The sequence below is a fragment of the Heteronotia binoei genome, chromosome 1 (genome assembly GCF_032191835.1).
Source record: "Heteronotia binoei isolate CCM8104 ecotype False Entrance Well chromosome 1, APGP_CSIRO_Hbin_v1, whole genome shotgun sequence".
In the NCBI taxonomy this organism is placed as follows: Eukaryota; Metazoa; Chordata; class Lepidosauria; order Squamata; family Gekkonidae; genus Heteronotia; species Heteronotia binoei.
In genome coordinates, this window is record NC_083223.1 from 160,068,772 (window position 1) to 160,090,462 (window position 21,691).

At 43.2% G+C, this 21,691-nt stretch overlaps 1 protein-coding gene across 4 annotated transcripts in view; it reads left to right on the forward strand.

The window, feature by feature from the left end:
* RYR2 (ryanodine receptor 2) overlaps positions 1-21,691 on the forward strand; it is a 757,628-nt gene that overhangs the window by 686,004 nt on the left and 49,933 nt on the right. For all 4 annotated transcript variants that reach the window (XM_060243352.1, XM_060243324.1, XM_060243334.1 and 1 more), the window contains 7 exons: positions 350-478; positions 1,682-1,786; positions 11,387-11,468; positions 12,062-13,365; positions 13,869-13,936; positions 15,733-15,880; positions 17,139-17,225. In XM_060243352.1, the coding sequence (XP_060099335.1) occupies positions 350-478; positions 1,682-1,786; positions 11,387-11,468; positions 12,062-13,365; positions 13,869-13,936; positions 15,733-15,880; positions 17,139-17,225 (1,923 nt within the window). The remainder of the gene's footprint in view (positions 1-349; positions 479-1,681; positions 1,787-11,386; positions 11,469-12,061; positions 13,366-13,868; positions 13,937-15,732; positions 15,881-17,138; positions 17,226-21,691) is intronic.

The window sequence follows — 21,691 nt, forward strand, 5'->3', positions numbered from 1 at the left end:
CAGTAGGTACAACAAAGCACCTCTGCTGTGGCTGTGGATTGAACAAAGTGACACCTTCACTATTTTATGACTGTGGAAGTTTAAGTGATATTTTGTACCATGTGTCAGATTGTTGATTAGAATAATCTCATAAAAGATGACAAGTGAATATTTTCATAGTGCATCCGAGTTTTTCTAATAATGCTTTTAATGAGAGTGTTTAAAAAGCAAAAACCATATTCAAACTTGGACCCCGTAGTTCTGAAGAATTTATGAACATTTTGCTTTCTTTATATATTTTGTCAAATGTGTATTTATGGCAATAAGTTTTGGATCCATGTGTTTTCTATTTCCTCCACTCTCTTTTCAGGAATCAATTAGTGATTTCTATTGGTATTATTCTGGAAAGGATGTTATTGATGAACAAGGACAAAGAAATTTCTCTAAAGCAATTCAGGTTGCAAAGCAAGTGTTCAATACTCTCACAGAATACATTCAGGTAACACCAAAGAACGTGTGTGGAGGTTTTTGTTTGTTTCTTTCTTTTTAAAGAGCAATTGCGTATAACAATAGGGTTGTAGTGTGGAATTAATTTTCTATATAGAGAGTAGACATCAAACTGAGAGAACCTCAGATAACCTTTATCACTTAAAAGAAAACTGCAAAGACAGTGGCTTTACAACAGATGAAAGATACTGACAATTGAGTATACTTATGATGTTAAATCCTTTGAGGTGGATTTAACCACCATTTATGTAAGTAAGTTAGAAAATAATTCAAAACTTTTAAATGAACAGTTTTTCATATTTATGCAAGATTTAGGAGTTTTTATTGTATAAAAACTTTATCATATACCTTACCAATTTGCAGTTTAGGCAAATGTACATGTCAAAACTATTATTATATATTATATTAATTAATATTAATTAATTAATTACTATTAATATATATATTATATATATATTACTATTATATAAAATTTTTTGCCACTGTGTGACACAGAGTGTTGGACTTGATGGGCCGTTGGCCTGATCCAACATGGCTTCTCTTATGTTCTTATGTTCTTATATATTTAACTGGCGTGAAAGAGGTTCTGTTGGAAAGAAGGAAACACAAATTGTATTTTAAAAATCAATTTACTCTGTAAGAACTACAAGTTGTATCCCCAACACACTGTCCACCCAGAGATGCTCAGGAGTAAAATGTAGCACAGTGTGCTGCTGTTCAAGTAAAAACTGTGCAGAAGTTGTGTGTTCCTCTCCTGCAACTTGCATATGAAATACCTTCTGCTGACACAAAAGGCCTCTTTAGAATCAAGCCTATAAAAGTGTTTTGGCATACTTAAAGCTTATATGCTTAGTGCCAACCTGGGTGCAGAAGCTTTGCTATGCAGCTGATGCTTCCCTTCTGCAAAGTCTTCATCATTTGTTTAAATGTGTAGACAGTTCTGTGTACTTAACTGGATATGAGTTTATGGAGCAATACTCTTTATTTGAAGTGAATGGGGAAACTTTGTCATGAGGAATCCATGAGATTCTGGCTCAGGATGAGCATGTAAATGATAAGCAATTGGTTTTGTTCAATGGAGTTCCAGTTACTGTCATGTGATGGCTGTTAATTATCAGGTGAACTTGATACAGTTGTCTTTCTCTTCATAACATGATAACACTGTTCTTCTTTTGGATTGATGGAATTTCTGCAGGGACCTTGTACAGGTAACCAACAGAGTCTGGCACATAGCAGATTATGGGATGCAGTGGTTGGTTTCCTTCATGTGTTTGCCCATATGCAAATGAAGTTGTCTCAGGTACTGATTTAAAAAAAACGGATTGTGTGTATTTAATTAAAGATATAAGCATTCTACATTGAACTAATTTTCTTACTGTAATGCAATTTATATTTAAACAAAGAGGATCAGCATATTGGCATTGGAAATCTGTAAAATTTATTATGGGCACCAAGTGAGCAACTGGACTACCATAAAACAATGGGCAATAAATGATCTCCTCCAGATGCCTTGTTCCCAATTCAGCTACAGTAATACCTAATCCCTTCTTCACAATGCATGATTGATAGATAAGCTTTCCTTACATCAGAAAAGGGAAGAAAATGCCTATTCACTGGTATGTGACATGTCCACAAAACCTTGAAAGTACTACATGGGGGAAAATTGAAAACCGTTGTTAAATGTGCAGTAAGTGATAAGGTATTATTATGAGGAAAAGAGATAGCCTAGCTCGTACTTATCATTTAAAATGCTGTTTTAAAGGGCAGAGTGAAAACTGCCCTGTTTAAGTCATATGGGACATGGAATAGTTAATCTTCAGAGATAGAATGTGTAGCTTAAAATGTTAAAAAAGGGAAAATATGCTTCATACTGTGACCATCAGGTACTAGCCAATTTGGCTCTGATGGTGATAAGGCCCTTTATATCTAGTTCTCTCCCTTCTTAACTGTGCAATCTGTGCACATTACCTAGAATGTTCTTGCACTCTGCAGTAATGGAACTATTTATAGTAACACTCCTTTTTTTAAAAAAAAACTTGGGTATATTTTAGATACATAGAATTTCAGTCTTATTTAAAAACAGGTGGAAAGAGCTAAGTAATTCTCCTTGCTTCTACTAGTTACATTTTATAAAAATGTATGTATGTGTATGTTATGCGTAGTGGCATACCTAGTCTCTTTGGCACCTGGGAAGGATAATTTTTAACACCACTTCTTTTTTTTTTTTGCCATTGTCATAGTTGGCTTATGGCAACCCCATAGAGTTTTCAAAGCAAGAGCTGTTCAGAGGTGGTTTGCCATTGCCTGCTTCCAGATCAGCCCTACTTAGCTTCTGAGATCTGATGATATCAGGCTAGGCTGGGGCTATCCAGGTGTGAGGTTCTGCCAGTTATCAACCCAACAAACGCATTCTCATGAAAATATGGTCAGAATTTATTAAAGGTTAGATACAGGCAGTGAGTCTTCGCTCCTAGAGCCATTGCCAGAAATTAGCCATTGCCACAATTAGCATAAGTGATTACAGTTATAGGAAACAAAAGTGCAGGCAAATTCAAGTCTTCACCCACCAGTCAGTTCTTTCCCAGAGAGTTCGGTACCCAGAAATGCAAGACACTACACCTCTGGAACTTTGTGCCTTCAAGGTCAGTAACTGCATTCCCAGGAGAGAATGTGCCTGTTGTTATGGTAGAAAGATAAGCAATATAACCTTAACAGCAAAAGGTTCAAGTAACAAGCATCCATCATTCCCCACCTCCTGCACATTCTTAGGCAGTAGAATACATGGTTCATAGGTCAGCAGCAAAAAAACGAAACTTAACATAGTCAGCAATAAAAGAAACATAACATGGCAGGTCCAACTTGATACCAGGTCAGGGCCCCTCCTCAATATGACAAAATTATTTTCAGTAATAATCATGAAATAAAGTAAATAATAATAATGGCCAGAAAAGAAACTCAGACAGTGAAAATAATCATGCCAGTAAAAAAAAAAAAATCAAATTCCAACATGCTATTCCATCATGAGAGCCAGTTTGGTATAAGTCTTAAGTGCATGGACTCTTATCTGGGAGAACTGGGTTTCATTCCCCACTCCTGCACTTGCTGGAATGGCCATGGGTCAGCCATAGCTCTTGCAGAGCTGTCCTTGAAAGGGCAGCTTCAGTGAGAGTTCTCTCAGCCCCACCTACCTCACAGGGTGTCTGTTATGGTGGAGGAAGATAAAGGAGATGATTTATTTATTTATTTCTGTGGATTTGTATTCTGCCCTTTCCCATGAAGGCTCAGGGCAGATTCCAACATATCAAACAATTAAAAACCAACAATACATCAATAGATGAACATTAAAACAGTTAAACAATTAAAACATATTGAAAGTTAAAGGTTTAAGACAATTGACAGTTGAGCCAATAGCTCGGATTTAATGTAAATTAAGACAGCGTGGATAAGGTAGACACTTAATTTAGGTGTCCGAAGATGCCAGCTATTTCGGCCCGATTTCCTCCAATCCAGATGGTAGTCAGTGTTGGGAGGCCAGTTAGATGGTATAACTGAATAAAGATGATAAACTGCTCTGAGATTTAGAGTGAAGGGCAAGGTATAAATCCAATATCATCTTCTTCTAAAGTGTCAGACTGGGATCTGGAAAATCCAGGTTTGAATCCCCACTTCTGCCATGGAAGTTTGCTGGGTGACTTTGGGCCAGTCACATTACCCTCAGCCTAGCCCTGACATGGATAGCCCCAGGATAGCCTAATCAGATCTCCAAAGCTAAGCAGGGCCTGCATGGAGACAAGCAATGGCAAATCACTCCCAAATGTCTCTTGCCTTGAAAACCTTCAGGCTCATCACAAGTCAGCTATGACTTGACAGCAGAAAAAAGAAACCTGTCATACCACTCATGTTCTGAGCAGGCTCTTGGAAGGGCTTATGTTCTATATTTTGAAGCACAAGAGCTGACCAGCCCAAACATCTACAAGACATTTTTGAGAGCTAACTTTTGTGCTAACTTTTTTTGTGCTAACTTTTACTAACAAACACTAGTCAGAGCATCACAAAACAGTGATCACAAGCTTCACAAGACTGGATGTTAAGAAATGCACTACACCTCCAAAGAAGGCATCATTGTTTCCAGAAACTATAATCAAACCAGAGAATCTCTGCAGTAGAAAATGAAGGGGGGGGCATTTTGCATACCCAGCAGAACCAGTACAATGTACAGACTGACTAGCAGTACCAGTAAAGTTTCTGGGTGCCCTGCAGAACCCAGTGTCAAGCACAAAATCACAGTCCGGGTAGGGTAGGGGGTTGGAAACCTAGCAGAATCAGTGCAATGTACAGTGTCCAGCAAACCCACTGCCTTCTGTTCATAATATTAACAAGGTTTGCTACTATACTACTCTTTAATACATTCAAGCAGAATACAGATGAAAAATCTTGAGACCAAGAACTGAAAATGGAGGGGGGAAGCACAGAAAATTAGGACGATAAAAATGAATGAGAAAAGTGTGAAAAAGAGAAAGAGGGAATGGTTGTTTTATCTTCCTTCAACACCCTAACTACTGCTTTGCAAGATCCAGCTGAACTGGGTGCAAGAAAAGGTAGAAAGAAAAGCTAGACTATTGGAGAGAATGACCTGTGGTTGGCAATGACTATAGCAGCTATCAGTGTGCTGGCTTAGTTTTTGTTAAGCAGTTTGCTTCAGCCTTGGAGAAAAGGAAGTCTAGGCAATCCTAAAGTACTTTTGCTATGCTCAGACTTCCCTGCATTTCTAGTGGCTGGAACCAGAACTGCCTTTTAAAAAGAAAAGAAAAGATGTTCAGCTTGATGTGGCATGACACTGGCTTCAAAGGCCCTCCAGTTGACTTCCTCAAGCTTTGCTCAGGGCGGACTGCACCCCGCCTTTGGTACACCACTGGTTACATGCTGTCAAGTAGCTTCTAACTTATGGCTACCCTATGAATTTATGATCTGTCTCCAAAATGTCCTGTCATTAAAAGCCTTGTTTAGGTTTTGCAAACTGAAGTCCATGGCTTATTTAATTGAGTCAATACATCTCACGTTGGTCTTCCTTTTTCTGCTGCCTTATACTTTTCCTAGCATTATTGTTTTTTTTCTAGTAAGTCTTGTCTTCTTATACTGCAACTGAAGTACAATAGTCTGAATTTAGTCATTTTAGCTTCTAAGGAGAGTTCAGGTTTGATTTGATCTACAATCCACTTACCTGCCTTTTTTGCATTCTCCAAACCCGGGTCTTCAGACCTGAAGGCTGATCATTCCAGATCCCAAATTCCCCAAAGGGGGGATGCTTCACAGTCCTCCCCTAGCCGCATAGTGCCCTAAACCCCAAAAACATGCCACTACTAAGGCCAAGTCTCTACTTAGGGTTTAGCGCCCACCAGGAGGTCCAAAGCCACCCACAACCCTTGCTGCAAATCTCTCAGGAAAAGCATATTACCCTTTTCCGAGAGATGGAGCCCATCCCCTCTGTAGAGGTCAGGAAATTTCAACAAAATGTCCAGATGGGGCAAATAGTGGCCCAACCCATTTTCCAGCACCTTCCTGATCTCCTTATTAGCCTTTTACCGGGCCCTTTCTATAGCTGCAGGGTCCCAAGCACAACACCACACCAGGCATGGCTGACCAAATTATGGTGGTCCCAGGCCATCGCTCCCGAATGTGCTGGAAATCATCCCGGGCCTGCCAAACTAAGGCCTTGCCCTTTAAGAGTCCCAGATTGTTACCTCCCAGGTGAACAATTAAAACCTGAGGAGGAAGACCCACACAATCTTTAAACTACAAAGGCAGCAGGCCCGGCCACTGAAGGCCCTGGCGTCCCTGCCATTCGATACACACAAGCTGGCTGAGTCCCAGCTGAGAACCAACTGCAGTTCTCCGAGCCTGATGAGTGGCCCAAAACACGTGGCTATGGCTGCATACGAGAACTCGGCACCTCTGGCCAGGAACAACAGCATCTAAAGAGAAAAAACAGTTAAACAAGAACAGAACTAACAATAAACAGACGCCAAGTCACTCATGGCCTAATAAAAGGTCGCACGTAAGCCTTATAGGCCGAGGAACGCCATCTGCCCAATCTCTGAATGGAAGTGGAAGGATACCCCATGTTGAGGCTGCCCCAATTCTAAAGGAGTGGGTCCCAAACCGCACCCCAGACAACCCCAACTCACCCAAAGCCCGTGACATTACTACCCAAAACTGATGCTTCGTCAACGGGCTACCATTCGAATGTATAAACAAAACCCCCTCCATGGGCCCCCTAACTGCCAAATAAGCAGCCAATGCAGTAACTGGACACAGCTCAAGCTCTGAACAACTACCCAACTCAAGCACCGTACCCTTCTGCAACTGATCCGTCTTAGAGCGATAGACGGTGATGACTGCCTTACCCGCAAATAGCTGCAGATCCCTTAACAACAGAGCCTTACCAGAAACATCATTTCTAGACTGTGCCACCAGCTCACTTACTCTAAGAGCCCCCCAAAAAAGCTAACAAAGACGCAGCATGAAACAAACATGCTTCAAATGATGAAACACACACCACGTCCCAAACCCTCTTCAAACCCCGCAGAATCAAAGGAGACACAGGATTCCGCATATCAACCCTGGGACCAGCCTCTCTGGCCCACCCCTCCAGCATCTTTCAAATACGAAAGTCAACTTTTCTTCCCTATAACCCAACGCCTTACTGACAAAAGCCAATGCAGACAGACGCCCCCTAATGGATCGCACGGCCAACCCCTTACCTCGCAGCGAAACACAGTAATGGAGCAAGTGCTCCACTGGGAGGGGCCAAACTCTGCAATACCCTACCTCAGCCCTAAAGTCTTCAAACTGCCACACAGCCCGTTCGTAAGACTTCCTTGTGCTGGGCACAATGGCTAGACCTATCGCTCTGCAGGCCTCGGCTCTCCTATCAGCCATAGCTCCTGGGGCAATGGCACCGGCTCTCTGTCGGCACCTGGGGCCAGCTGACGAAACCTCTCCATCTCTTTACGAGATAGAGCGTCAGCCACCCCGTTACTCACCCCAGGAACATGCTTGGCTAAAAATAAAATGTTAAGCTGCAAACAGCACAGAGTGAAGACCCTCACCAATCTCATAACCCAGCTAGATTTGGATGAAAGGGAATTAATGACATGGACCACCGCCATATTAGCACACCAAAAATGGACAGTGTGATTGGCCATATCCTTCCCCCACAGCCAAACCGCGAATAAAATAGGAAAGAACTTGAGAAACGTAAGATCCCGGTTCATACCAACCTTTACTCAGGAGTCATGCCAACTATCCACGCACCAATGTCCACGGAAATAGACTCCAAAACCCAAGGAACCAGCAGCATCAGACATGACCTGAAGCTCAGCTTCAAGCCTCATGTCGTCCCTCCAAAAAGAGACTCCATTAAAGGACTCCAAAAATTCCTGCCAAACCCTCAAATCATCCCTCATGCTGCAGGTGACCCTAGTTCTATGCTGAGGCAAGCGTAACCCTGCCATAGCATCGCACAGCCTTCTAAGAAAAGCCCTCCCAGGAGCAACCACGTTGCAAGCAAAGTTGAGGTGCCCAACTAGCTGCTGCAACTTCAACAAAGTAACCTTCCTTTTAAGAAGAAAGGTAGAAATCCTAGCCCTCAGCTCCACTATTTTCTGAAGAGGCACCATAGACAACTGCGCAATAGTGTCAATCTCAATCCCCCAAAAGGTCAATCTCTGGGTCGGACCTTCAGTTTTCTCAGGCGCTAAAAGAACCCCAAGCTCTGCCACCAGCTCAACAAAGCCAGACAGCAACTGCCCACAACGCCCAGTCCCCTCGAGACCCACAAAAAGTAGTCATCCAAATAATGAACGACACCCTGCAAACCCACTTTCTCCTGCACAGCCCATTCCAAAAATGTGCTGAAACGCTCGAAAGCCGAACATGACACAGAGCAGCCCATTGGCAATGCTCTAGCCATGTAAAATTGACCCTCAAAAGAAAACCCTAGAAGTTCAAAATCATCGGGATGGACAGGTAAAAGGCGAAATGCAGACTTAATGACGCATTTCGCCAGTTCTGCCCCCACCCCGCAACACCTCACCACGGCAATAGCCTGGTCAAAGCTGGTGTACCTAACAGAGCATAAGTGCTCCAGGTTCCCATCATTCACGGACTTCCCCTTAGGAAAAGACAAATGGTGAATCAAACGAAATTCACCAGGCGCCTTTTTAGGCACCACACTTAAAGGTGAGACTCTAAGAGTACTCACTGGGGGATGTGAAAAAGAACCCAGTATCCCTCCCTCAGCCAGCTCTTTTGCAATCTTGTCCCTAACGACCTGCTCCAAGCCCTGAACTGACTTAAGGTTTCCTGACATAAACGGAACTCGAGGACCATGAAAAGGGATCCTAAACCCAACTTTAAAACCTTCTAACAAATATAAACTATCAACCCTTCGAGGGTACCTCGACAGGCACTGCTCAATAGGTCCCACCCTTATCGGGCTGGGCCCCTTTCTTAGCTGGAAAGGCACCTCCGCTCCCGCCAGGCTTCTTCGTATTTTTACGCCCACGGGCTCTAGGGCAGGTGTCAAATGAATGGGAACCACCACACATGGGGCACTTGTGCTTGAACTGGCATGCCTTCCTATTACATACCCCAAGGGATCCAAATTCCCAGCACAGCATGTGGGGTTGAACTGCCTGCCCCGCTGCACCGCGGGGAGAGCCTGATGAACCAGCAGTGGATGTGGATGACCTACTCACCAAGTGACCGCTATCAGAGCGATCACCCAGATTAGGCCTAGCCGGGGACATAACCTGCAGCCAAAGCTGCTGATGGATCCAATCCCACTGAAGGGACGGATACAGGGCAGCCCTCATCCTAAATTCCTGGTCATATTGTAACCAGGCTGGTCCACTAAAGGCCGTATAGCCTTTATAAACTAGGAATACACACTAGGAACGCCTTGCCCACATGGCCAAGCCCAATTCTGAAATGCGCCCAATGCAGAGGAGGCAGGCAACCCCGCGCTTGACATGAAAGCGCCCTGCCCGGCCGCCAAAGCAGGCCCCCATGCTCCCCATGGCCAAACCTGCCCAGGCCCCTCCTGTAAATTATCACCCGACCTACCTCCGAATCCTGCAGGAACCAATGGCAAACCGACCCCCGATGCTCCAGCCGCCATCAAACCCACATCCGGACCGCAAAGGCCAGCGTCCCTGCCAGGCACGACTCCACCAGACCTGCCCTCAAGAATAGACAGCCTGGTGAGAATACTCACCTGCTTACCCTTCTTAGATTGCCTCACACCATCCTCCCCACCGGGAGAAAGGATGCCCGCTGCCTGTTCCAATGCTCTCAATCTACAAGCAATATTGGAATCAACCACCATATCACCCTCCTCATCAGAAGAGGATAACGGCGGTGGTGGCCTTTTCGCAGGAGCCTTGGGCACCTTAGGCACTGGCTTTTTTCCTTTGGGCTTGCCAGACCCTTTTCCACCAGCCATCTAAATAGCAAGCACAAGACCACAAAACGGCCTCCTGCAGCTCCACTCTAAAATAGCTTCCCTCTGGAAGAAGAAAGGGAACTCAAAATGGCCACAAAGGCCTCTGCTGCACACCAATGTCCCCAGTAGGAGAAAAATGGGGGGGGAGGGGGAGGCTCTCCAAAATGGTTACCTGCCAACCTCAAGGGCAATAATAAAAAACCCAGGTTGCCCCACAGGCCCACACCCTCAAAAATTAAAAGGGGAAAGACCAATCCCTGGGCTCCACAACCCCTACCCCAGCAGACCCCAAACCCTAGGCAGACTCAGCCAACAAGAAGGACAACGCCACATCCTCCACCGTCTCCGATGCCGCCACCAGCCGCAGCACTGCAGCCAATGCTCCAGCCAATGGTTCACCCACCGCTGCCCAGTTGACTGCCCCAACAAACCCCGACATCCAACCAAAAACAAAAGAAAAGCCTCAGCCGATCGTCTGCCAAGACGAAGGAGCCGACGAGGAGCGCAGATCCCGCCTTTTTCTCTGCGCGCCTGACTCTTCCCATCCAGGGAAACAAACTCTGCTCATGCAGCCTAGCAGCTATGCTACAGTCTGCAAGCATAAGAATCTGCATTTCTAACATTGTTAGCATACCTTCCACAAATTTTCACCTTCATCAAAACCAATTCTTCTCCTCTTACATTCACAAAGAAAATATATTTTGTTATACGTAAAGGATTTTTCACTGATAATTGTGTAGGTATCTTTGTTCATCAGAAAAATTGAGGAAGTCATTGTTTCTTATAAAAATATAATATTTATTTTCACTTAATCATCATTAGAAGGTAATTAATAAGTCTTATTCTACATCCCCTTGTCTTTTCTGTCCTCTCCTTTCTTCTCCTCTCCCATCCCCACTTCTCTCTTAGAAATTCCACTTACCTTCCTTTGTGAACCTTAATCTTGCTTCCATGTTACATCTGTTAAATGTTACAAAACAAAAGTTAGTTAATATGTTTTAACTGGTTTCAAATAATGTTTGATACTGAACTTAACACTGAAGTCACTGAACTCAGTCAAGTGTTACTCAAATGTTTATGAAACATGTTGTAATTTCAAGTCATACTTCAGAGCTTCCTGTTCCATACTCTAAAATTTTAAAAAGCATGTGTTGTGTATCCACATAAGCACTGGATTTTCCTTGTTTCTGCTCCCACTGCAATCCTTCATGCCCTCTGAAAAGATATTCTGAAGAGTTGGGGGCCCTCCAAAGTGGTGTGTAATATGGGGAAGAGAGAGAGGTGACAGCTGGGAAATTAGAATTGTCATAAATTGGTGACCACTTGATCCATAGAATGCTTGTAGAAGCTGAATGGAATTAAAATTTTCATAATTTTGTTATTTCATATTGACAGGATTCCAGTCAAATTGAGTTACTAAAAGAGCTGATGGATCTTCAGAAGGATATGGTGGTCATGTTGCTATCTATGTTAGAAGGTGAATTTAATCCAATTTTAAAAACTGTATTTATTTTATTTTTATTTTTAATATTACACAGTTGGTAAAATAGCACTGAAAAATATCAGTTGAGATCACAATATTTTTATGTTCCCATTTTGGTTACTCAGAGTTAATCTTCAAGATCTTCAGAAATATATAACCTAAACTTGCTGGTTTAAAAACATGATGTGTTTTAGACTTATTTGTTTTCTTCTTCTTCTGATAGAAATCTTGGTCATATTGTGGAAGTTTTTTTCTGAATAGGATTACTGAGAGGGAGGACCATGGGAACAAAATTTGAGGGGCTCAGATCACCCTGGGGCATGGGGAGCACAGTTTAGTGCCACTGGAACATAATAACATATTGTAATGAGGCAATTTATATGTATTCTGAATGTGAGGAAGGTCCAGAGGGACGCTTTATGTGGATGCGATCATGGCCCTTAGCAGCCTTGGTTCTAAATGATGGTATGTGAAATCCTATGCACGTATTCTGTTGTATATGGCATAGTTGGTAAGACCTACATTTTATTGTTACTCAGTCAAATGTTTATTTTAGTAAAATTATCAATTCATTTTCCCACATCTAGGCAATGTTGTGAATGGAACAATTGGCAAACAGATGGTTGACATGCTAGTGGAATCTTCCAACAATGTAGAAATGATTTTAAAATTCTTTGATATGTTCCTAAAACTGAAGGATTTGACTTCCTCCGATGCATTCAAAGAATATGATCCTGATGGCAAGGGTGTCATTTCAAAAAGAGATTTCCATAAAGCAATGGAAAGCCATAAACACTATACTCAATCTGAAACAGAGTTTCTGCTCTCCTGTGCTGAGACTGATGAGAATGAGACATTAGACTATGAGGAATTTGTGAAACGGTTTCATGAGCCTGCCAAAGATATTGGCTTCAATGTTGCTGTTCTGCTGACCAACTTATCAGAGCACATGCCTCATGATACCCGTTTGCAGACTTTTCTTGAACTAGCAGACAGTGTTTTGAACTACTTTCAGCCCTTCTTAGGGCGCATAGAAATAATGGGTAGTGCAAAGCGCATTGAACGAGTATATTTCGAGATAAGTGAATCAAGCCGGACACAGTGGGAGAAACCTCAAGTTAAAGAGTCAAAGAGACAGTTTATCTTTGATGTTGTAAATGAAGGAGGGGAGAAGGAAAAAATGGAACTTTTTGTTAATTTCTGTGAGGACACCATTTTTGAAATGCAGTTGGCTGCTCAGATCTCAGAATCAGATCTGAATGAGAGGTCTGCAAATAAAGAAGAAAATGAGAATGAGAAGCATGAGGAGCAGGACCCTCGAATGGGCTTCTTCTCTCTTTTGACTGTCAAATCAGCATTAGTAGCTCTCAGGTATAACATAATGTTGCTCATGAAAATGTTAAGCATGAAAAGCATAAAGAAACAGATGAAGAAAATGAAGAAAATGACCATGAAAGATATGATAATGGCTTTTTTCTCCTCCTACTGGGGCATTTTAATGGGCTTAACACATTTTATATCCAGTGTTTTTCGAGGTTTCTTTCAAATCATGTACAGTTTGCTGCTTGGAGGAAGCCTAGTAGAAGGGGCTAAAAAAATTAAGGTGGCTGAACTTTTAGCGAATATGCCAGACCCAACTCAGGATGAGGTACGTGGTGAAGGGGAAGAAGTAGAAAGGAAGCCAACAGAAGCTGCCTTGCCAGCAGAAGATCTAGCTGATCTGAAAGCTTTGTCAGAAGATGGTGACCTACTGTCAGACATATTTGGTTTGGATTTGAAACGAGAAGGAGGACAGTATAAACTAATTCCACATAATCCAAATGCTGGCCTGAGTGATTTACTGAGCAGCCCTTCTTTACCCCCTTTGCCTGAAGTACAAGAAAAAATACAGGTACATGCTTTACCTGTATATCTACATTTTGTATATCTTGTATATCTACGTTTTTAAAATCTAATATAATCACATTGTATAATCACATTAACAATCATGAAGATTTTAAAGAATGTATGAAATATTTTAAGTAAATGCAGCATGTATATTAATTACACTGACCAATAATATTTTATTCAAGATGGTGAAATTAGTCACATTTATTTATGTAGCTGGTTTGGTTTTAAGTTTTAAATAGATCCATGTGGGCAGTCGTGTTGGTCTGAAGTAGTAGAACAAAGTTTGAATTCAGTGGTACATTTAAGACCAACAAAGTTTTAACCTGAGCTTGTACCTTGAATAAAGTTTTGTTGGTGTTAAAGGTGCAACTGAATTCAAAATTTTAAATAGCTTTTTTTTTTACTGAAGCCTCATTTTTTTACTCATTGTAAGCATCATTTCATAGCCAAAGCTCTTTTTTAAAGGTGATGTGTATAATTTGCTGATATTTTTATTCATTCAAGGAGCAGACAGTGAAGGAAGACAAGAAGGATGAGAAAGAAGAAACTAAATCTGAACCTGAGAAAGCTGAGTAAGTATCCCTGTGTGTGTTCCCTTTGTGAATCTGTCTACTGTAGCACTGTAACCTGGAAGTGTAGCCATTGAACTGTTTGGGAATCATATTAAATAAGCAATATTATTTGAATTTATGACCTTGTCTTTGGGTTTGCTGCACCAACTAAAATGCATAGAGTGGTAAATAGTTATTACAGAGAAATGCTGATCCCTACTTGGGGATCGTGAAGCAGTTTGTCTCCAGGCCAGTTTGGCCAGAGATTCTGGAGGTTTATTGCCAACTTCTGGGCATGGAACAGGGGGTCACTGGGTGTGTGTGTGTGGGAGGTACTTGCGAATTTCCTGCATTGTGCTTGGGGATGGACTAGATGACCCTGGAGGAGGTTCCTTCCAACTCTGTTATTCTATGCCAGCCATTTTAACATGGCTTCTGTGATTTCCATTCCTTCTTATCCCACTTTGTGATTTCTTTTCTTCCTATTGTGTTCCTTTCATTATAAAATCATTCTGTCTTAAAATTTCTGCATGCCTTTATACATTGTACACTTTTCAGTTGTTCTTTCCAGCTGTAATCTCTTTATATACTTAAGTACTTCACAGAGAGAGCAGACTTTCTGTGACATAGCTATGAAGCACAGGGCTTTTTTTGTAGAAAAAGCACAGCAGGGACAAATTTGCATATTAGGCCACATCCCCTGATGCCACCATTGTTTCACGCAGGACTTTTTCTACACCCCCCCCCCGTGCTTCATAGATATTTCACAGAAAGTCTGCCCTCTCTGTGAAGTACTTAAGTATATAAAGAGATTACAGCTGGAAAGAACAATTGAAAAGTGTACAATGTATAAAGGCACGCAGAAATTTTCTACAAAAAAGTCCAGCAGGAAATCATTTGCATATTAGGCCACACCCCCTGATGTCAAGCCAGCTAGAACTGTGTTCCTGTGCGTTCCTGCTCAAAAAAAGCCCTGATGAATCATATGACTCATCCAGTTTGCTTCTCTTTGGCTGCGGTCAAACAAGCACTTTGATCCAAAGTGATCATTGTTCTCTTCTGGATTTAAAGTGCGTGATTAGACAGTGACATTTCCCTCCCATTCTCCAGTCATTGGCACCCCATTATGACCCACCCTCAAAGCAGAGTTATTAGGCACCGGGGAAGTCTGGTCCTACGAATGTCAGCACTTTCATTCTGCATTTCTGGATGTATGAACTCCCCTGTTGCAGACTGAAGCTGGTTAGGAAATGTGAATCTTTCTGTCCACCCCCCCCTTTTTTTATCAGGAAGGGATGTGTACATAAGTGCATAATTGCCTATGGGTCCTCAATCACCACTTGTGTGTTTATTATTTACAGTTGACAGACATATTTCTCTCTTCTCTCTCTGTCTCTCATGGGAGCTTCTTAAGACTGTTTCAAAGCAGTTTCAAGAACACTTTCCATAAGCTGAACTACATATTCCAGCAGCTTTCTCCAGCAACCCCATTAGCCATCAGTCGCCGCCATTCTGCCAAGAGTTTGAAGCACTGCTTCCTATAAGCACTTATGTGCATGCTCAGATGACAAATGATGAAAAAAGCTGCCTGACTGCTGACTCCTTGGTTGTGGCACAGCAGTAATCTGATCAATCAACCATGGAGTGAGCATACACCGAAGCAGGTTGCAGTGGGATGTCTGATCAAAACTCTCTTGTTACAAAAATTATTATTTAGAGGCAGGGCTAAGTCTGTTGTCTGATTGCAGCCCTCTATTAAAATACTTAATATGCATAGAGGGACTTCCAATAAACTTTAGGATAATTTGTGTTTTCAGAGGAGAGAATGAAGAAAAAGAGGAGAAAGACAAAGAAGACAAAACTAAACAGAAACCAAGACATCATCATAAACACAGGCATGGTGAACCAGAAACACAGGAGTCGGCTTTCTGGAAGAAAATTATTGCGTATCAACAGAAACTACTTGTAAGAGGTCTCTTCAAGGTTTAAACTTTTCCTTCTGTGCTATTTTCACAATCTCAGTTGCCTTCCCAGGGCTGGTATTTGCCCAATAGTCTCATTTCCCTACACTGTGGCTGTTTGCAGTATACTTTATAAGACTGAGGAAACTGTTCATGGATCTCCTGTATCTAGTTACATTCTAATTCTGTAATGCAGCATCATATTTCATTAATGAATGATTGAATGAAGTAGCCTTATCTAATTGGAATTGAATGTAACATGACTTGAGGGCCAGACTACACACTATATTGAAACAGAGGGGTCATGGCTCAGTGGTAGAGCTTCTGCTTGGCATTCCAAAGGTTCAAGTTCAATCCCTGGCATCTACAATTAACAGGATATGGTAGTAAGTGATGTGAAAGACCTCTGTCAGAGACTCTGGAGAGCTGCTCTGGAGAGCTGCTCTGGAGAGTAGACTATGTTTTAGGGGGACCAATGATCTGGTTCTGTATAAGACAACTTCATGTGTTTATATATTTCATAGTGACTTCAGTTTGATGGAGTCAAATCCTAACTGAAGAAAAAAAAGGTTGAAAGAGCACCTCCTTGGTTGCTTCATTTGGGCACCTCTGCCAACTGGAAATGGAAGAAAGCTAGAATGTGTTGCAGTATTTGCTTCATTGATACCCACCATTCCATGGCAATGAGCCTTGAAAGAAGGGCAAAAGAGCTCCTGGGGAAACCAGCAGAGTACAGCTCTCATTTCTTCAAGCTCAGTCTATGGATGGAGCTTGAAAAAGGAGGGGTTGATGAGATAAGTTTGGCACCTTTCCTCTTACTCTAGAGGCCCTGCATTATCATCAGGATCTGATTAAGTGTGAGGGAGTCACTATTTGTATTCTGCAAGGAAGGAAGAAAATGTGCATTCATGTGTGCGCTAAGGCACCTCCACAAATGATGCCATTTTGCTCCAGGCACTCTGAAATCTAGAGCCAGCATTTTCCCATTCTTTGTCTGTACTTTTGAAAGCTTGTCCAGAAAGATGAAGTATTGTCCGTCTGTCATTACATATATTTGTTTGTATTTTGGCCCTAAAATATTGGGGAGGGGGTGCGTATATGGTTCATCTTCAGTTAGTATTATTAGAGGCAACACTTAAACATGGAAAAAAGTAGTATTTTTCTGATACACTAAAACCTTTTAATATGATTTCTAAAGTTGAACTGAATTTAATTATTCACATTGAATATTGTTGTTTTCTATTTATGCATTTGTCTTTTAGAACTATTTTGCTCGGAATTTTTACAATATGAGGATGTTGGCTTTGTTTGTTGCATTTGCCATCAACTTCATTCTACTCTTCTATAAGGTAATTGTTACAGATTTGTATCCATAAATGGATATATGAAAACAATTCAGCTTTGTATCCAGGGTCTGTTTTGAGCCCTACAAATATGGTATAGAATTAATATCAGTGTTTGCAACTTATAGCCTGTGTAATTGACTTTGATTCCTCCTTTAAAAGTTCCTCTTTTTTTGGGTGAAGTGGAAGAAGTTGCAGTGAGGAAAGGACTGGCTCTTGAAGACCCACATCATCATCTTCTTGGTTTAGACCTCTTCACCTCTGTTTGTAGCCAAACATGATAAATTCCTTTGGGGATAGTAAAATGCTATGTGACTTAAATCACATTTCTGCTGTATTAGATGACTTTTGGAACATTGTGATAGTCTGTATCCTTTTCTCTTTATCAGCCAATTTTCTTTTCACCCTACTGGTGCTGTGGAGAAGCCGTAATTAGAGCCCACAGAATCTTTAGAGGGAGAAGGGAAAGGGAGTTGGTGGAAGAAAAGGCGTATTTACCTGTTATTCTCCTCTAATAATAGACTTTGCTTGTTATGGCAAATATACAGAGATAGACTTGTCTGTCCCTTTTAAAAACTACCTAAATTAGTGACCATCAGCACATGTTGAGTAATAAATTCCATACATTACTTATGCATTGCATAAAAGATACTTTGTTCTGAATCTCATGTCCATTTGATCGTTTTTGCACTCACCTTAATCAGCAGCGACGACCCTCTTCACCGCGCAGGATCTTGCGCGGATTTCGCACTAATTGCCGCGGAGCACCCAGAAGAGCCGGAAAGTCCCGGCGCTTTTGTGGCGCAAACGGAAACTGGTTTTTGGTGGTTTCCGTTTGCGCCGCAAAAGCGCCGGGACTTTCCGGCTCTTCTGGGTGCTCCGCGGCAATTAGTGCGAAATCCGTGCAGATCCTGCGCGGTGAAGAGGGTCGTCGCTGCTGATTAAGGTGAGTGCGAAAACGACCTTTGACTTTCCTTCTTTACTCCCTTGATACCATTCACAGGGTTGTATCCTCCCATTTCATTCTTTTGGCTCGTGCACCTTTTCTGATGCAAGAGTATTTTGCATCAAATGGAAGCTGACTTGTTCTGGAAGAACATGCAGCATCCAAATCAAATGGAATTGAGATGATAGTCAAGAATATCATGTCAACACAAGGCAACATACACTTGAGGAATGTGCGCGTGTTCATTGAACAAAAAGCTAGGATCTAACACTTGATATGTTATATCTAAATCATCTTAAGTACAAATCACCTATTATTTAACTTTTTTCCTTAATTAAAAAGTCCCAGCCGCTTTTGCCCCGCAAGTCGGAATAAAGAGGCAGACACAAATGAGTTGGTAAAAACTATGGGCCACTTTATTAATTAAACAGAAACGGCAAGGGCAACCCAATTGCAGCCAGGTCAGGGCCAGGGGTTTCACAGACCACTCCCCTGCCTTTTGCGGGCAAGAGACCCGCCCCCCCCAGCCGGAGCTGTGTGTCACAGCTCCCGCCAGGCACACCCAGCAGGGAGGCCCACACCGGAGGGCCCCAGTCACCAGACGTGCGTCTCAGTGAAAGGCACCCTCCAATCAAGTCTCCAGGACAGTCTGCAATCTCACACCTCGAGTCACCACAACTCTAAGGTTGATCATGCCAGACCCCTAACTCCCCAAAAGGGAGAGGCTTACCGGTCCTCCCCAGGCCGCATGGAACCACAAACCCAGTAAAAACCTGCCACAACTAAGGCCAAGTCTCTACTTAGGGCTTAGCACCCAGCGAAAGGCTAAGTGCCAACCGCAGCCCTTGCTGAAGATCCCTCAGGAAAAGCATATTACCCTTTTCCGAGAGATGCACTCCATCCCCTCTGTAGAGGTCAGGATATTTTGTAGAAATATCCGGATGGGGCAAATAGTGGCCCATACCACCCTCCAAGGTCCTGTGAATCTCCTTATTTGCCCTGTAATGAGCCCTCTCTATCCCAGCTGGATTCCAAGCGCTATGCCACACCAAGCGCGGAATCATGGCCGACCAAACTATAATGGCACCAGGCCATCTCTTCCTTATGTACTTGAAATCATCTCGGGCTTGCAAAAATTTTGTAGAAATATCCGGATGGGGCAAATAGTGGCCCATTCCACCCTCCAAAGTCCTGCGAATCTCCTTATTTGCCCTGTAACGAGCCCTCTCTATCCCAGCTGGATTCCAAGCACTACGCCACACCAAGCACGGAATCATGGCCGACCAAATTATAATGGCACCAGGCCATCTCTTCCTTATGTACTTGAAATCATCTTGGGCTTGCAAAATCAAGGCCTTACCCTTAACCAGCTCGAGATCATTCCGCCCCAGGTGAATAATCAAAACCTGAGGAGGGGGAGCCACACTCCCATGAAATAACAGCGGAAGCAAACCAGGCCACTGAAGACCTCGGTGCCCCTGCCATTCCACAGTAACAAATTGGCTGAGTCCCAGCTGAGAGCCAACAGCAGTTCTCCAAACCTGATGTGCCGCCCAAAACACATAACTGTGCCCGCAGATGAGAAATCGGCTCCTCCGGCCAGGAACAACAGCACCTAAATAGAGAAACAAACAAGTTATAAACATAACCATAACTAATCCACGCTCCCTAACAAAGCTACGAGTGGAGCAAAGGGAGAATATAGCCCTTATAAGCCCGAGACCACCAACGGCCAAGGCGCTGAATGGATGAAGCCAAATTTCCCAGGGCCGCGGCCGTAGAGGCCCCTCCAATCCTAAAAGAGTGGGTACCAAACCTCACTCCAGACAACCCCAAAAGAGCTAAAGCCCGAGATGTCACTGCCCAAAATTGATGCTTTGTCAGAGGGCTGCCTCCAGCATGACAAAACAACAACCCTTCACAGCCTCACCACACAGCCAAATAGTCAGCCAATGCGGAAACCGGGCAAAGCTCCACCTCTGAACAAGGACCCAACTCCACTACAGTCCCAATACCCAGTTGATCCATCTTGGAGTGCCGGACGGTAAAAGCCACCCTATTCTCCGTTAACCTAACATCCCTAAGTGACAGGGCCCTACCAGAAACATCGTTCCTGGAGCTTGCCACTAACTCACTGATCCTAAATACCCCCAAAAAGGCCACCAAAGAGGCTGCATGAAATAACACAGCCTCAAAGTGAGATGCACAAACTGCACTCTAAACCCCCTTCATACCCCTAAGAATTTCAGGGGACATGGGGTTCCTGGTGTCAGGGTTAGGCCCGACCTCCCTGGACCACCCTTCCAGCATCTTTCAAAGCCGAAAGTCTGCTGTTGCTTCTTTATATCCTAACGCCTTACTGACAAAAGCCAGCGCAGACACACGTCCTCTAATAGATCACAAGGCCAATCCCTTACCTTTTAAGGAAACACAATAATGGAGCAACTGCTCCATCAGAAGGGGCCAAACAATGCGATACCCTACCTCAGCCCTAAAGTCTTCAAACTGCTGCACAGCACATTTGTAAGACTTCCTGGTGCTAGGCACGATGGCTAGGCCTATCGCTCTGCAGGCCTCAGCTCTCCAATCAGCCATAGCTCCTGGGGCATTGGCGCAACATCTTGATCGGCCTCCGAGCCAGCTGACGAAACCTCTCCATCTGTTTACAAGAGAGAGCATCAGCCACCCCATTATTCACCCCAGGAACATGCTTGGCCAAAAACAAAATATTAAGCCGCAGACAACGCAGAGTGAAGGCCCTCACCAACCTCATAACCCGTTGTGATTTGGATGAAAGGGAGTTAATGACATGAACCACAGCCATGTTATCGCACCAAAAATGTACCGTGCGATCAGCCATATCACTCCCCCCCAGCCAAACCGCAACCAAAATGGGAAAAACTCTAAAAAAGTGAGATCCCTACTCAACCCAGCCTGCACCCATGAATCCGGCCAACTTTTCACGCACCAATGTCCACGGAAGTAAACCCCAAAGCCCCATGACCCAGCAGCATCAGACATAACCTGAAGCTCTGCCTCAAGTCTCATGTCCTCTCTCCAAAAAGAAATCCCATTAAAGGATTCCAAGAACTCCTGCCATACCTGCAGGTCCTCCCTCATGCTGCTGGTAACCCTAGTCCTGTGCTGAGGAAAGCGAAGGCATCACAGAACCTTCGAAGAAAAGCCCTACCAGGGGCAACCACTTTGCAAGCAAAGTTAAGATACCCAACTAACTGCTGAAGCTCAAGCAGCGTAACCTTTCTCTTGAGGAGGAAAGAACTGACCCTAATCCTTAAATCCTCAAGCTTCTGCAAAGGTATTCTGGATGATTGCGCCAGGGTGTCCAACTCAATTCCTAAAAATACAAGGCATTGGGCCGGGCCCTCAGTTTTCTCCTCGGCCAGTGGCACACCCAACTCAGCGGCCAGCTCAATGAAGCCGGACAACAACTGAGCGCAACATTTAGTACCAAAAGGCCCCACAATCAGGAGTCGTCCAAATAATGAACCACATCCTGTAAGCCCAC